The following is a 12,109-nucleotide window of genomic DNA, read 5'->3' on the forward strand; positions in this document are numbered from 1 at the left end:
CAGCCTGTCCTGGAGCGAAGGAGAAAGATGCACCCCGGTGAAGGGACTGACATTTGGCAGGAAGGAGGGGCAGAAAGATCCTCACCGAGCAAAGGACAGGTGCCATGTGCACTTTGGGATGCTTTCAGTGGTGCCTTTGCTCACACCTGCTGCCCAGTAAAGGCAGTCTCCTGTCCTCTCCTGCCTGCCTCCACCCCCGGGCTGTATTGAGAGAGAAAGTGAGCTCCAGCACTCTGCCCTGCAGACCTAAGTGCTGCCCAGCACTGTGGGCTCCTGACAGCAGCAGCTGGTTGTGGCGTGTGATCAGAGGCTGGCATCCCACTGCCTGGGGAGGAGGCTCTGATAGCAGGGGCATAAAGCACCCCCTCCATGTCCTCCCCTTCTGGGAAAGGTATCTGGGTCATCTGCCCTGGGTCCCAAGCTCTGAGCCCTCAGCAAACACATCTTAGCCATTTGGAAAGAGCTCGCCCAAGGTCTGGGCCATATCTGACAGAGCGGGGGCTTTATAGCTGCCATTGCTGCCAAGGTCAGTGTCTGACCTTGACCAAGCCCCTCTCCTCTGCCTGGGCCTCAGTTTTCCCATCTGAAAGCAAAGGCATGGGCCTGGATGCAATGGGAATGACCTAAAGTCGCCCGTGCTCTGAACCCTCTTGGGTTCAGCCTGGCCAGTCCATGAGTGGGGTCACCTGACAGCCCAAGAGGCTGCCAGAACGCTCCTGCTACCCTTGTATCAGCTGACCGCAACTGAAGAAAATGGGAGAGGTGAGCAGAGCAGGAGACAGTGAGGACGGGGAGCACCCTTATGGTTAGACACTTGTCCTTTATCTGAGGGCCAACGATGCCTCCCCCAGAGCTCTACCAGTTGTTCTGAACAGAGACAAAGCAGCAGCTAAGAAGGAGGGGCCCAGAAAAGCAGGACATCGTCTGATGCTCTGCACAGCTGCCCTGGCGTACAGGCAGCGGAGACTAAGGGGCCACTAGGGCTCTGGGCACGTCGACAATGCCGCTTTCCTACCCCTCCCCACCCTTCACTCCTGCCTTAACCCCTGGGCCTTATGCAGAGACGCCACCTGCTAGGGGTCCATTGGCTCCTTCCCAGTCTCCCCTGAAACTTAGCTGGGGCCAAGCCCGGGTCTGCACTGGGTCCTGGCTGATGAAACATTGCACCCTCCCAGTGCTCAGGTAGACTTCCTTTCTTTAAAGGACCAGCATTTTCTAGGAGGTAATGGAGAGGCATTGAGTTTAGCCAGCCCCTGAAAACCAGGGTGTGCTTCTCCCAGTGTTAGATCTTGTTTCCCAGGCCAGATGCTCAGAAATCCCTCAATGTGGCAGCAGCGGCTGCTGGGGATGATCCCACCTGATGTGGCCCACCTGATACCCAGGTGCTTCCCAGCTCCGTGAGGTGGGTGTTGCTGTTCTTGCTGTACACATGAGGATTCCAAGGCCCAGAGTAGGAAGACAGCCCCACAAAGCAGCAGAGTTCAAGGTGAACCAGGAACTCAGGCATTCAAGCCAGTTCTCCGACCACCTTATTTTTATGCCACCCCAGGACACCCTGGCAACCCCCTCCCCCAAGAGCTGCTCATCGTACTAAGTCGTGGCCTTCACATGGGTTTGGGGGAAGGCAGGGGGCTCCTCTGTGGCCCAGGAGTGTGGCTTTGACCTGGCCCTGGATTTCAGTTGCTGCTCTTCTTGTATTAATAGAGTTGCAGAATTTCTATAGGATTTTACGTTTGTGGATAGGTTAGTGTTTGCTGGGTTGTGGAGATGTGGACTGAACAGAGGGGACAGGCGGGGTCATAAAAGCTTGAGAACCCCCAAGGCCATGAGCTTGAGAGCCACGGGCCTGAACAACTTGGTGCATACAAGTGTTTGCCTTCCTTTGAACCAAATTCCCCACAAGTGGAGTTCCCCTGTCAAAGGAAGAAGCGGGCCATGGAAGTGGAAGAGCCATTCCTGTGGCTCTTGAGGGGTAGCTGCTGGTTTATCCTTCAGAAAGCTGAAGCTAATTCAATGCCGTTCGTTCTTTCTCTAGTTCGAGTAGTATCACAGCAAATAGTTTTATTTACATCTCTAATAATGAGTTTCATCTGTCTTTCTAATGTGAGTCTGCTCCTTGCAAGGACCCCTGACCCCAGACTGAGACCTGGAGACCCAGGATGGTCGGAGTTCATCATGTCAGAGGCAGAGTCCCCTTCATGGTTCAGCTCGGCCAGGCCTGAGTTGGGGGGTTCATGGCGCTGGGCTCAGTATGAGTCTGAACAGCCCATGATACTGTGGGAAAGTGAGCAGCTAGGCCACATGTCAGGCCACATGGCGGCTAGGCCCCCTCCTCGAGGACTGGCGAAGGACGGGGATTGCCTGGGAGCATGGCTGTCACTAGATGGTCATGGCCTTGGAGCTGGGTGGGTGCTGCCATCAGCACTTTTGGGCTAGGTTCAGAGGTCCTGTTCTTTCCAGCCCCTGGTCTCCTGTGGCTACTCTAGCCTCTCTGTCCCTTCAGTCTGCTCATCCTGCCACTTGCCACCAGTCTCATCTTTCCCATGGATCTCTGTCTAGGTGCCCACACTCTCTTTCTTGCCAAGGGATAAAGGCCCAGGCTTCTCAGCTGAGCCAGAGGCTCTTTCCCACCCCCCTCTCCAAGTAGCTCCTCCCTCCTACTGATCATACCCTTCTCCAGACACTGCCCTCCCATGTGTGACCCGCCACCTCTGTGCATGCCACTCAGAACCCCTGGACAGGCCTCCTGATCATTCATTCCTTCACTCACCCACTCCCTCCCTCTCTCTTGCCCCACCCCTGTACCTGCGCTCTTTCCCTCTCTCCCTCATTCCCCCGATCTCACTGTACCCTCTGGGAGAGACTCTCTCTGCCCATCCCCATAGAACACACTGTGCTGGTCAGTAACTGCTGACCCAAGAATCTTCCCATCCCTTTCCCACCAACACAGCCCATGACTTGGGAGCAGAACAAGTACATCCTCCTGTCTCTGGCCGCCGGACCTGAACTTGGACCCTAAGAGCTGCTTATTAACAAGTTAACTAGAAATGCAGTTACCCACCTCTGCCCACCACACAGGCAGATGCTCAGAGTTAGGCCAGCTGTGTTTCTTGCTTAGAGCACGGGTGTGTGTGTGGGGGGTCCCATTCAGGCTGACTTGCAGCCAGCGTGTCCCCACACGGCCCTCCCAGTGTACAGCAGCCCCTGTTCTGACTGCTCGGTGGCTGACCATTCTGGGGGTTATACGTGCTGAACTCGGAAAGGTGACAGGAGATTACACCGTAACTGAGCCCAGGGTCTGATGCTCAACAGACCCGGATTCGGATCTGGCTCTCACCCCGTAACCGCAGCACCCTAAACGGGTGGCTTGTTGTCTGAGAACGTACGTTTCCTCACTTTGCACTGTCTGCAGACCACGGTGAGGTTGGTGCCACACGTGCGGTCCCCGGGCACCAGGCCATTTCCGAGCCATCGCCAGGCTGGCTGTGGTGGGAAGAGGGAGAGCCCCTGCCCTGAGCCCGGATGCTGGCCCACGGCCCCAGTGGGGGCTGCACCCCCAGCCTCCAGCCCACCCAGGCCGCATGCCGCTGGCTGTCCCGGTGCCACCACCAGCTCAGGACACGCTCAGCGTTGTAACTCAGCCATGGCCACCCCCATGCACCCTGTCTGCCGCGGGAAGAAATCTGTTCCCTCACAGCATGTGCCTCTTTAAAAAATTTTGTATCTTTTGTTACAGATTTCCTTCACAAAAAAAAAAAAAAAAGAAAAAAGTTTTGTAAACTGATGATTTCTGAAACAAGACCTCTCAGAAATCCCTGGCGCTTACAGGAATTTCTGATTCTTACAAGGATTTCTGATCGGGCACGCAGGCCGGCCGCAGGTCTTTACGGTCGCGAGCCCAGTGCTTTAACAGCAGCAGAGCCCGGGCCGGATGCCTACCTACCCCACCCACAGTGGTCCCCTCTCCGCCGAGGTCCCCACTACCCTGCGACCCGACCCTCTCAACATAGGCAGGGCTGGCAGCGGGCTGGGCTCCAAGGCACCCTGGACTCCCAGGAAGGGCCACCCTGAGGGCGCCCGGGCGGATGTGTGAGAGGTGAGCGGGATGGGCCAGGAGGAGATGGGGCGCCCGCCTGGCCCGCTCACAGAGGCCCCAGTGGCCGGCCTGGCATGAAGAGGGCGGCTGTGGAGGCAGACAGACTAGCCGGGTGGCCTGGGGTGTGACCTCAGCTGCCTGTCTGTCCCTGGGGCATGGTATCATCCCTACCCTGATGAGGCCATGGAGAGGCCACAGCCCGTGTCTGGACAAATGTGAGCGGCCTTGCTCATGATGGGGAGGTAGGTGGAGACCTGCAGGAGGATGGCCAGGGGCGGGGAGAATGACTTTGGCCTGGGGGTCTTCAGGCAGGCTTTGAAGATAGGGGGCATCGGGCTGGGGCTGGGTAGGGGTGAGGCCTCTGAGGAGGTGGGGTAGGTAGGAGGAGGTTCCAGGCAGTGAGGACACCGTGGGAAAGGCCCCAGCCCTGAGCACTCAGGTGTTGCAGGGAACAGGGGCAGTTTGGAGTGGCCGGGTGTGGGCGTAGAGCAGAGGGCAGAGTGAGGCCGGCAGGAAAGTCCAGGTCGGCTTAGGCTGGGCCCGTGATGTGGGGAAAGGAGCCAGCCTTCATCCGGGGTCTCTGGTCTGCGACAGGAGCTGCTCCTCGCGGCAGTCTTCACCTCTCCACCCAGCTCGGTCCACCCTGGCCTGCGTGGCGCAGCTTAGGGGGCTGGTGCCCCGCACGCAGGCGGGTGCCCGCAGGCCTGCCCCCTCCAAAGTGCAGGCCAGGCATGGTCTGTCAAGCTGGTTCCCCCCTTCCATCCCCTCCCACTGACTCACGAGGGCCCATGCCCACCCTGGAGGGCTGACCGAGAGCAGGAGCTGGCACCATGTAGGGCCCTCTGTTTTGAGAGGCTCTATCTGCTCCTTCCTCCTGGGCCCAGGCCAGTGGGCTTCTCGGTGCTGTGTTGGTCAGTTAATAACGGTGGCAACTCTTTTTCCTTCTGCAGATGACTCTGGGGACGACGACGACGAGACTGCCTCTCCAGCTGACAAGAGCGAGCTACACTGCGCCATCAAGAGCCTCTCCTTGAAGTTGGACGACCTCAGCACGTGCAATGATCTCATCGCGAAGCACGGCGCCGCGCTCCAGCGCTCCCTGAGCGAGCTGGACGGCCTCAAAATCCCCTATGAGAGCAGCGAGAAGCTGAAGGCCGCGAATGAGCGGGCCACCCTCTTTCGCATCACCTCAAATGCTATGATCAACGTGAGTGCCCACCCACACCACTGTGCCCACCCACTTGGCACAGGGCTCCCCGTCACCGGCACCACAGTCCCCAAGTAGGTGGTGGCCAGGGTGCTTGACAAACCAGGGCTCCATTTCTTGGTGGCTTCAGGTCGTTTCCCAAAGCCTCCTGCCCTCTTTGCGGTTGTCTGGTGGGAACCGGAGTGGGGTGCGCAATCCTGATGGAGGCTTGCAGGTGGCTCGGGCCTAGCCAAGGAGGGCCAGGGCCCCAAGCCGAGCAAGTGGCTCTGCCCGGATATTAGGGACAAGGCTGCCACTCTGGTGCACAAGAGCTGTTCCTGCTCTTTCCCTAGTATGCCGCTCAGAAGCAGCAGGCTCAGGGCCCAGCAACCACAGGGGCAGGTATGCAGCTGGAAGACTGGCTTTGTGGGTTCCCTTAGCCAGAAGAGCTTGCGGATGAGCCTGCCACGGGTCATGCCAACCTGACAGTAGCCAAATGAGTAGCCACAGTCTGTAAACTGAGAGGCACAGCCTTGGGGGTCACCACATTCCACAGAGTTCTGGAAGCCACATTGCTGTGACTGGGAGCTGGGAGGGTCTCTCCATGGTGGCAGAGAATATAATGCTCACCTGTGCTTCTGGGCCCTTCTTCCTCAGTCCCCCACCCCCACCCCTGATGTGTATGCTCTTCTTGGCCTCCACCCTGCAGACACAGGTCTGACTGCAGCAGCCTCCTGCCACGGACAGCCCCCAGGAGGGGCACACAGGGAGCAAGGAGACCAGAGAGGGGAGGTGTGGGGAAACGGAGGCCACCTCAGAGGAGGCGGCCCACGTCCAGAGAAGGTGGCTCAGGCAGGCCATCAGGCTGGCCAGAGACAATGGGTAGTACTGGTGCCCAGCCTCCAAATCAAGGGGATCCAACGAGAGCAGGGCCAGGAGTCGGGAGTAGGCTGTAGGCCGAGAACAGGGTGGGAAGGTGCAGGCTGGAGCCAACGGTGGGCCAAGACCCCTGGGTGAAACTGTGGCCACCAGAGACTTGCCCCAAGCCTGATTCACTGGGATTGTGGGCAGTCCCTGTGGGGAGAGTAGACCACCCCCCCACACACACACACACCCTCCCCCCCACTACTGGAGCCGCCCCTGGTGCAGGAGGAAGCCTGAGGAATCCGTACCCTGGGGCCTGTGGCTGAGGAGGTGCACCCTTTCCCAGGCTGCTGGGATGCACCATCTGCAGGTACTCAGCTCCCTGTGCTCAGCCAGCGCAGACCTTTGTCCATGGCCCTCAGGGGTGCATCTGGGTGTGCATCTGGGGCGTGCCCACTGAGAGGCTGCCCTGCGAGTCGGTCCCATCCTTGGTTTGTACCCGCGTCGTCCCATGTTCCCCACTCGCTCGGGCCAGCTCCTTACAGCCCCCAGACTTTTGGGGTCTGGGTCACTGCCCTCCTTCTGGTGACAGGCCCAGACAGGAGGCGCTTGATGACAGAATGACGCACTTGTGTTTCCCCACCCGGCCCGGAAGCCATCGCCTGCCTGCGGCTTCCCTGCTTCCCTGGCACTTCCCCCCCCCCCCCCCCACCCGCCGACACCGAAGCCGCTTTGTCTTGAGTAAGCAGTTTCGGCTTTTCCCAGATAATGAGCTTCTCAGCTGGTGTCTTTAGCAGAAATCTTTTATCAGGTATCAGAGACTCCTCTGTGTTAGGAAGCCATAAAAACCGTGTACCATCTAAGTGCATAATGAATTGTTTGATGGGAATCAAGCCCCTGGGGTGGGTTACAAAAGCCTGTGTGTGGTTCCAGCACCCAGAAAGTCGACCCAAGTGCCGGGGAGCTGCACCCTGGGCTTGGCTCTGCCCCCCTGCTGGCCTGAACCTGATGACAGGGCCCCTGCTACCTACCTCCACTGGGTGGGGTCGGGGGGGCGCACCCAGAAGTGAGGGGCTGGCCCCGGCAGGCTGTGCTCATAGCTCGGACTGGGGCAGAGGCCCCGTGTTTCTCCTGGGGACCCTTCCTGATGCTGCTCCTCGCCTGGCAGGAACCGAGTCAGTTCTGGATGGGTAGATCACGTACGCGGTTGGCAGACACCAAATCTCTCAACTTCCACTGTGTGCAGAGGTCCCCTGGACAATGCATCCCCACGCCTGGCCAGGCCTTGGCCTCCACCCCTGTTATAAGGAAGGGGTTGGACCAGGGATCTGTAACTAAGGAAGCCATGCACATTCACACCCAAGACCACTCACCCCTTGCTACAACCTCATTAATACCATTAGGTATTGTTAGTGCAAAGTGGAAACTGAGGCTCAGAGAAGTCACCTGAGCTGCCAAGGGTCACCCAGCTGGTAGGTATCTGAGCCAAGATGCAAGGCCAGGTCTTTGTGGCTCAGTGGGGGAGTGATGGCCCCTATGTTCTCAGAGGCAGCAAGGATGACCCCCCCCAAGGGCGGCAAAGGCCCCCTCCCCTCTGCAGTCAGCACATGGACTGGGTGCCCTTGCATCCACCAGGGCAAAGCCCCCAGTCTCAGGAACCTGAGTCCCTGGTATGTCTCTTACCTTTAGGCTGCAGTCACACCAGGGCCCTTCCTGGGAAGCTGGGGGCTCAGAATGGGTGGAAGCCACCACCACTGTCCCCAGAAGGCACAAACCATGATCTCCCAGGTCACTCCAGTTCTTGCTGGGAGAGGAGGAACCTGTTTCTTCCCACTGCTGAGATCCCTTTGCAACTCCACCCGCCCCCCCACCCCCGGCCTTAATGATACACACCCTCTGTAGGGAAGCTTCCAGCATCCCCCGTGCCTGAGTTTGGGGAATCTATTCCCACTCCCACTTTAGGGTAGCCACCGCCACCCCGTGAATTGTGAATGGCTGTGGTTTTCTACCTCATGGGCTTTGATTGAGGCTGAGTCATACAAGTGGAGCAGAAAATGAAGGATGGCTGGCCAAAGCCTACAGGGAAATGCATCCTTTAGAGGGCCCTGGGCAAGCAGCACCCTTCCCACACAGAGAGGGATCAGCTGCATTGCCTTCACTTTTACCCAAGATGGCCAAGAATCTGGGGTTGTTCATCCTTCAGGAGAAAAGTCAGAGGGACAATCGGATCTCCTTCAAATTTGGGAAAGGGCATTTTCCTTCACAAGCCTGTAGATCCCTAGCTCCCAGCAGGACAGGGAGGGGGCTCTCTGGACGATTCCTAAGACCCCAGGAACCATGGTTAGTGACGCAGCCCATTCCTGTGCCACTGTGCCCAGGGGGCCGATGTGGTGAAACTCGCCTCGAGTCGAGCATGGCCCCTTCCCTTCTGTGAGTGTTGGAGGGAACAGGATGCTCAGAGGAAGTGTCTGGATCAGGAATGCTGAACAGGGCCACAGTGTTCCACCTCTCTGTGTCTTTGCCTGTGCTGTACCTTCTAGAACTTTCCCCACCCTTTAGATACCTGGTGGATCCCTTTTCATCCTCTAGAACCCCACATGGATGTCACCCAGGGCCGGGAGGCTGTCCAAGCTCCTTGTCAGAAAGCCGTTCCTTCTGGTTAGAACCCTCTGGAACCCACAGGCACTGCTGTGCCTCGCTGAGCCCACTGTGCACTTTCCCCTGTTACTTTGTCATCTGCCCCCCAGGCTTTGTGCCCCCAAAGTGAGACTCGGATTTTAACTCACCTGTGTCCCCAACAGTAGTAGCCCAGTGGGAGTGCTTAATATGTGATGTTGGAACCAAAACGGGTGTCATCTCAGAAAAGAAAATTCTAAGTTGCCCACGACTCATGTTTGCCTGCTGTTACCATTTACAAAGCCATTCTTGTTCCATTTCCTCACTTGAACAAGGTCAGTGAGAAAGTGGGTCCAGCACTCAGCCCTCGGCCAGAGCCACTTGTCACTGCCCCGCACCACTCTTGTCACTCTGTCTTGCAGAGAAATGACCCAGCCTGGTCACAGAGAAATAGGAAGCATGATTTATGAAATTAAGTCATAATTGGGTTTTTCACAGGAGGACTGTACTGAGCCCCGGCCTCCTGACCTCTGCTTGTGGTTTTGGTTGGTGAAGCCATGTCCATATGGCTGCTGCAGTTAGGAAAGTCCTGCCAGTTGGTAGTTGAACCCAGACCTGAGCAGCTTCTCACTGGGAAGGGCTTGTGCCAGGTGGGGACTCGGCTCTGCTCCTGGAGCTCATGATCCAGAGGACCCACCTAGTGACGCTCTGTCACACATGGCAGCAGCAGGGACAGCAACTCACAGGCCCACTTTTGCAGGCCAGGTGTGTAGAGGGCCTGGGGAGGGACTGGGGAGGTTCCCAGTCGGCCGGGAGGGGGGCTCAAGCCCAGATGACCACAGCCCACCAAGAGAGTGACACTTGGGGGGGGCTAGCTGGACACCTGGGAGCCAGGGCAGGGCCTGCAGAGGGCAGAGGTAGTGGCCATGGAGCGGAGCCTATACCGGTGAGGAGAGTCACTCTCAGGCAGGGAGAGAAGGTGTGAACAGTGACATCTGTCCATGGGGCCTCAGCATCTGAGGGGCTTTTCTGCGGCAGCATCTTGCCCATCCCCCTGCTGGCCTGGGCAGCCTGCAAGGCAGCCCTGAAGCTTCCGTGTGCAGCACAGTGCCCAGCATCAGGAGCCTCGGCCAACAAGTGAGAGTGAGCAGGTGGGGGAAACACAGGGCTGGGGTGGCATTGCGAGCGGCAGAGCTCCCCAACGGCGGATTTTGTGAGTCTGATCAAAGGCGGCCCCGTGGTCCCCTGCATCGATTCCTGTTAGGGTAACTGTGAACTAGCCCACCGCTGAGGAGGGACCTCACAGCCCTGTGAAACAATTTTGGTTCGTAGACAGAGCCTGGAACCTCAGCGCCCCCGGTGTCCTGCGTCCTTCCTGGAACCCAGGATGTGCCTGGTGTGTGGTCGCCTTGGGCTGGTCCCCGTGGTGTAAGGTGGAGCGTGATTGAATTAATACGTAGTCCTAGCTCATACTTTCGGTATTCGTTTCCATAAAGGAAAAGAATAAATTCCAGTTTCATTCTCTTTTCCTGTACGTTTTATCTTTGGGGTGAAGCAGAGCGCCCTGGTGTGAAGGACAGGCCTCAGGGAAGGCAGTGGGCTAACAACAGCAGTCCGCCCAGCTTCTTCCTGATACCTCACAACGGCCACCTGAGGTTGGCTTCGTCATGGCTTCCTTGTCATCAGCATCGTTTGTATTAGTCAGGTGCCATCCTGAGGCCCAGAGCAGTCATTTTGCCTGGTGTGTGTGTGTGGGGGGTGCCAGGCCTGGCTGTTAGATGAGCACTGGGGTCACAGCCACCGGGCCCTGGCCCGCCCACATTGCTGGCTGGGGGATCTGTGCAGAAGGGCTGAGGGGCGTCACCCGTCATCAGGTCCAGCACACCTGCACTTTCCTGGGTGACCCGGGCTTCCCATGGGTTGCCCGTGAGCCCTGTGTTCCGGCCTCACGGCCCCTGCCCCCAGCAGAAGAAACCCTCAGTATCACCGTGGACATTCTGGGGGCAAGCTTGCCCCGCAAGGGCTGGCATCATGTCCCTCCAGCGCTGAGTCCCTCAGCAGGCTGGCAGCCTCTGGCTTGCTCCCCACCAGCTGCTCCTCCAGGCCCCTGCAGCGGTGGGGGGACTGCCCCCAAACAAGGCAGATTGCTCCTGACATGGCCCCCGCCCTTGAGCTGTGAGAGGCTGCTCAGAGTTCGTGACTCGTGTTGGGGCCCAGGACTCAGCCCCTCCAGCCACAGGGCCACCCCAGGGCCCTTAGGCGCCGTGAGTTCAGGCAGCCTGGCTTACACGCACTGAGCGCTTTGCAGCAGGGTGGCGTGCAGGCACAGGAGGCCCTCTGTGATCCCTCCCTGGTCTAGGCCCAGGGCACACAGCGAGCAAAGCCCAACCTCTGGAACCTGGATCCCCTCGGGGAAATGTAACCACACAGATGATGAGGCATGCTCGTGGCCAAAAGACCTTCAGAGGGAACAGAGCAGGCTGGTGGGGTGGGGCGGGAGGCCCCGGGGACACACGGGCTGGAGGGGAGGGGGGGGACCTGGAGGGAGGTGGGGAGAAGAGCCAGCCCTAGGTTTTCAGGCAGGCCTGGAGCAGTGGGAGGCCGGGGTGAGCGGTGGCAGTCATGGAGGGGAGGCCTGGGAGGCCAGAGTGCTCACAGGACACTTTGGGTGCTTACACTTATGGAGAACACCGTGCTTTCCACTCTGAATGAGGCTCCTGCAGCCAAGGACAGTGGTCCGACCCACGTTTTAGCAAGAGCCCCCTGCTGCTTGGAACACGGACTACAGATGAGGCTCTGGAGCCTGTGGACAGGCACTGGAGCCTCTGGGCAGGCACTGGGAGCCCCTTGTCGCCTATGGACAGCTGGTGGCTTGGACTGCAGGAAGGGGCTGGCACGGCCAGCCCGGCTGCTCAGTGTTTTGAGAACAGGGCTCGCAGAGTGGCTGTGCAGGGAGAGATCTCGGTTATCCGGGGGACTGCAAGGCGCGGGCATGAGCTACTAGTGGAATGGGGGGCCTTTGCTGTCTGATCCCCACCTCAGCCCTCACAGTGCTGGACAGGGGCCCAGCGGTCAGTCCCACAGATTCGGGTAGGACCAGGAGGGCCTTTCCCAGAAACGGGTTTTGTGCAGCCAGTGAGTGAGCAGAGCTGGGCAGTGGGTGAGCCCCGCAGGAAACGAAGATGGTCAAGGTGCCCAGCGGGGGCAGGAAGTGGCGCCGGCCGACAGGGGGCGGATGTCCGCCAGGCCTACTTCCAAGGGCCTGATGGGACAGACAGTGCACTCTGGAGCTCTCAGTTTACCCAGGAAGGTAACAGCTTGCAGGAGACACCCCTTGGGACCTGCAG

The 12,109-nt window shown here is 58.8% G+C and overlaps 1 protein-coding gene across 5 annotated transcripts in view; it reads left to right on the plus strand.

Moving 5' to 3' along the window:
* OSBP2 (oxysterol binding protein 2) overlaps positions 1 to 12,109 on the plus strand; it is a 164,141-nt gene that overhangs the window by 127,868 nt on the left and 24,164 nt on the right. For all 5 annotated transcript variants that reach the window (XM_027575907.2, XM_027575908.2, XM_027575912.2 and 2 more), the window contains one exon: positions 5,047 to 5,303. In XM_027575907.2, coding sequence (XP_027431708.1) covers positions 5,047 to 5,303 — 257 coding nt within the window. The remainder of the gene's footprint in view (positions 1 to 5,046; positions 5,304 to 12,109) is intronic.

This window comes from Zalophus californianus, chromosome 14 (genome assembly GCF_009762305.2).
Source record: "Zalophus californianus isolate mZalCal1 chromosome 14, mZalCal1.pri.v2, whole genome shotgun sequence".
NCBI lineage: Eukaryota > Metazoa > Chordata > Mammalia > Carnivora > Otariidae > Zalophus > Zalophus californianus.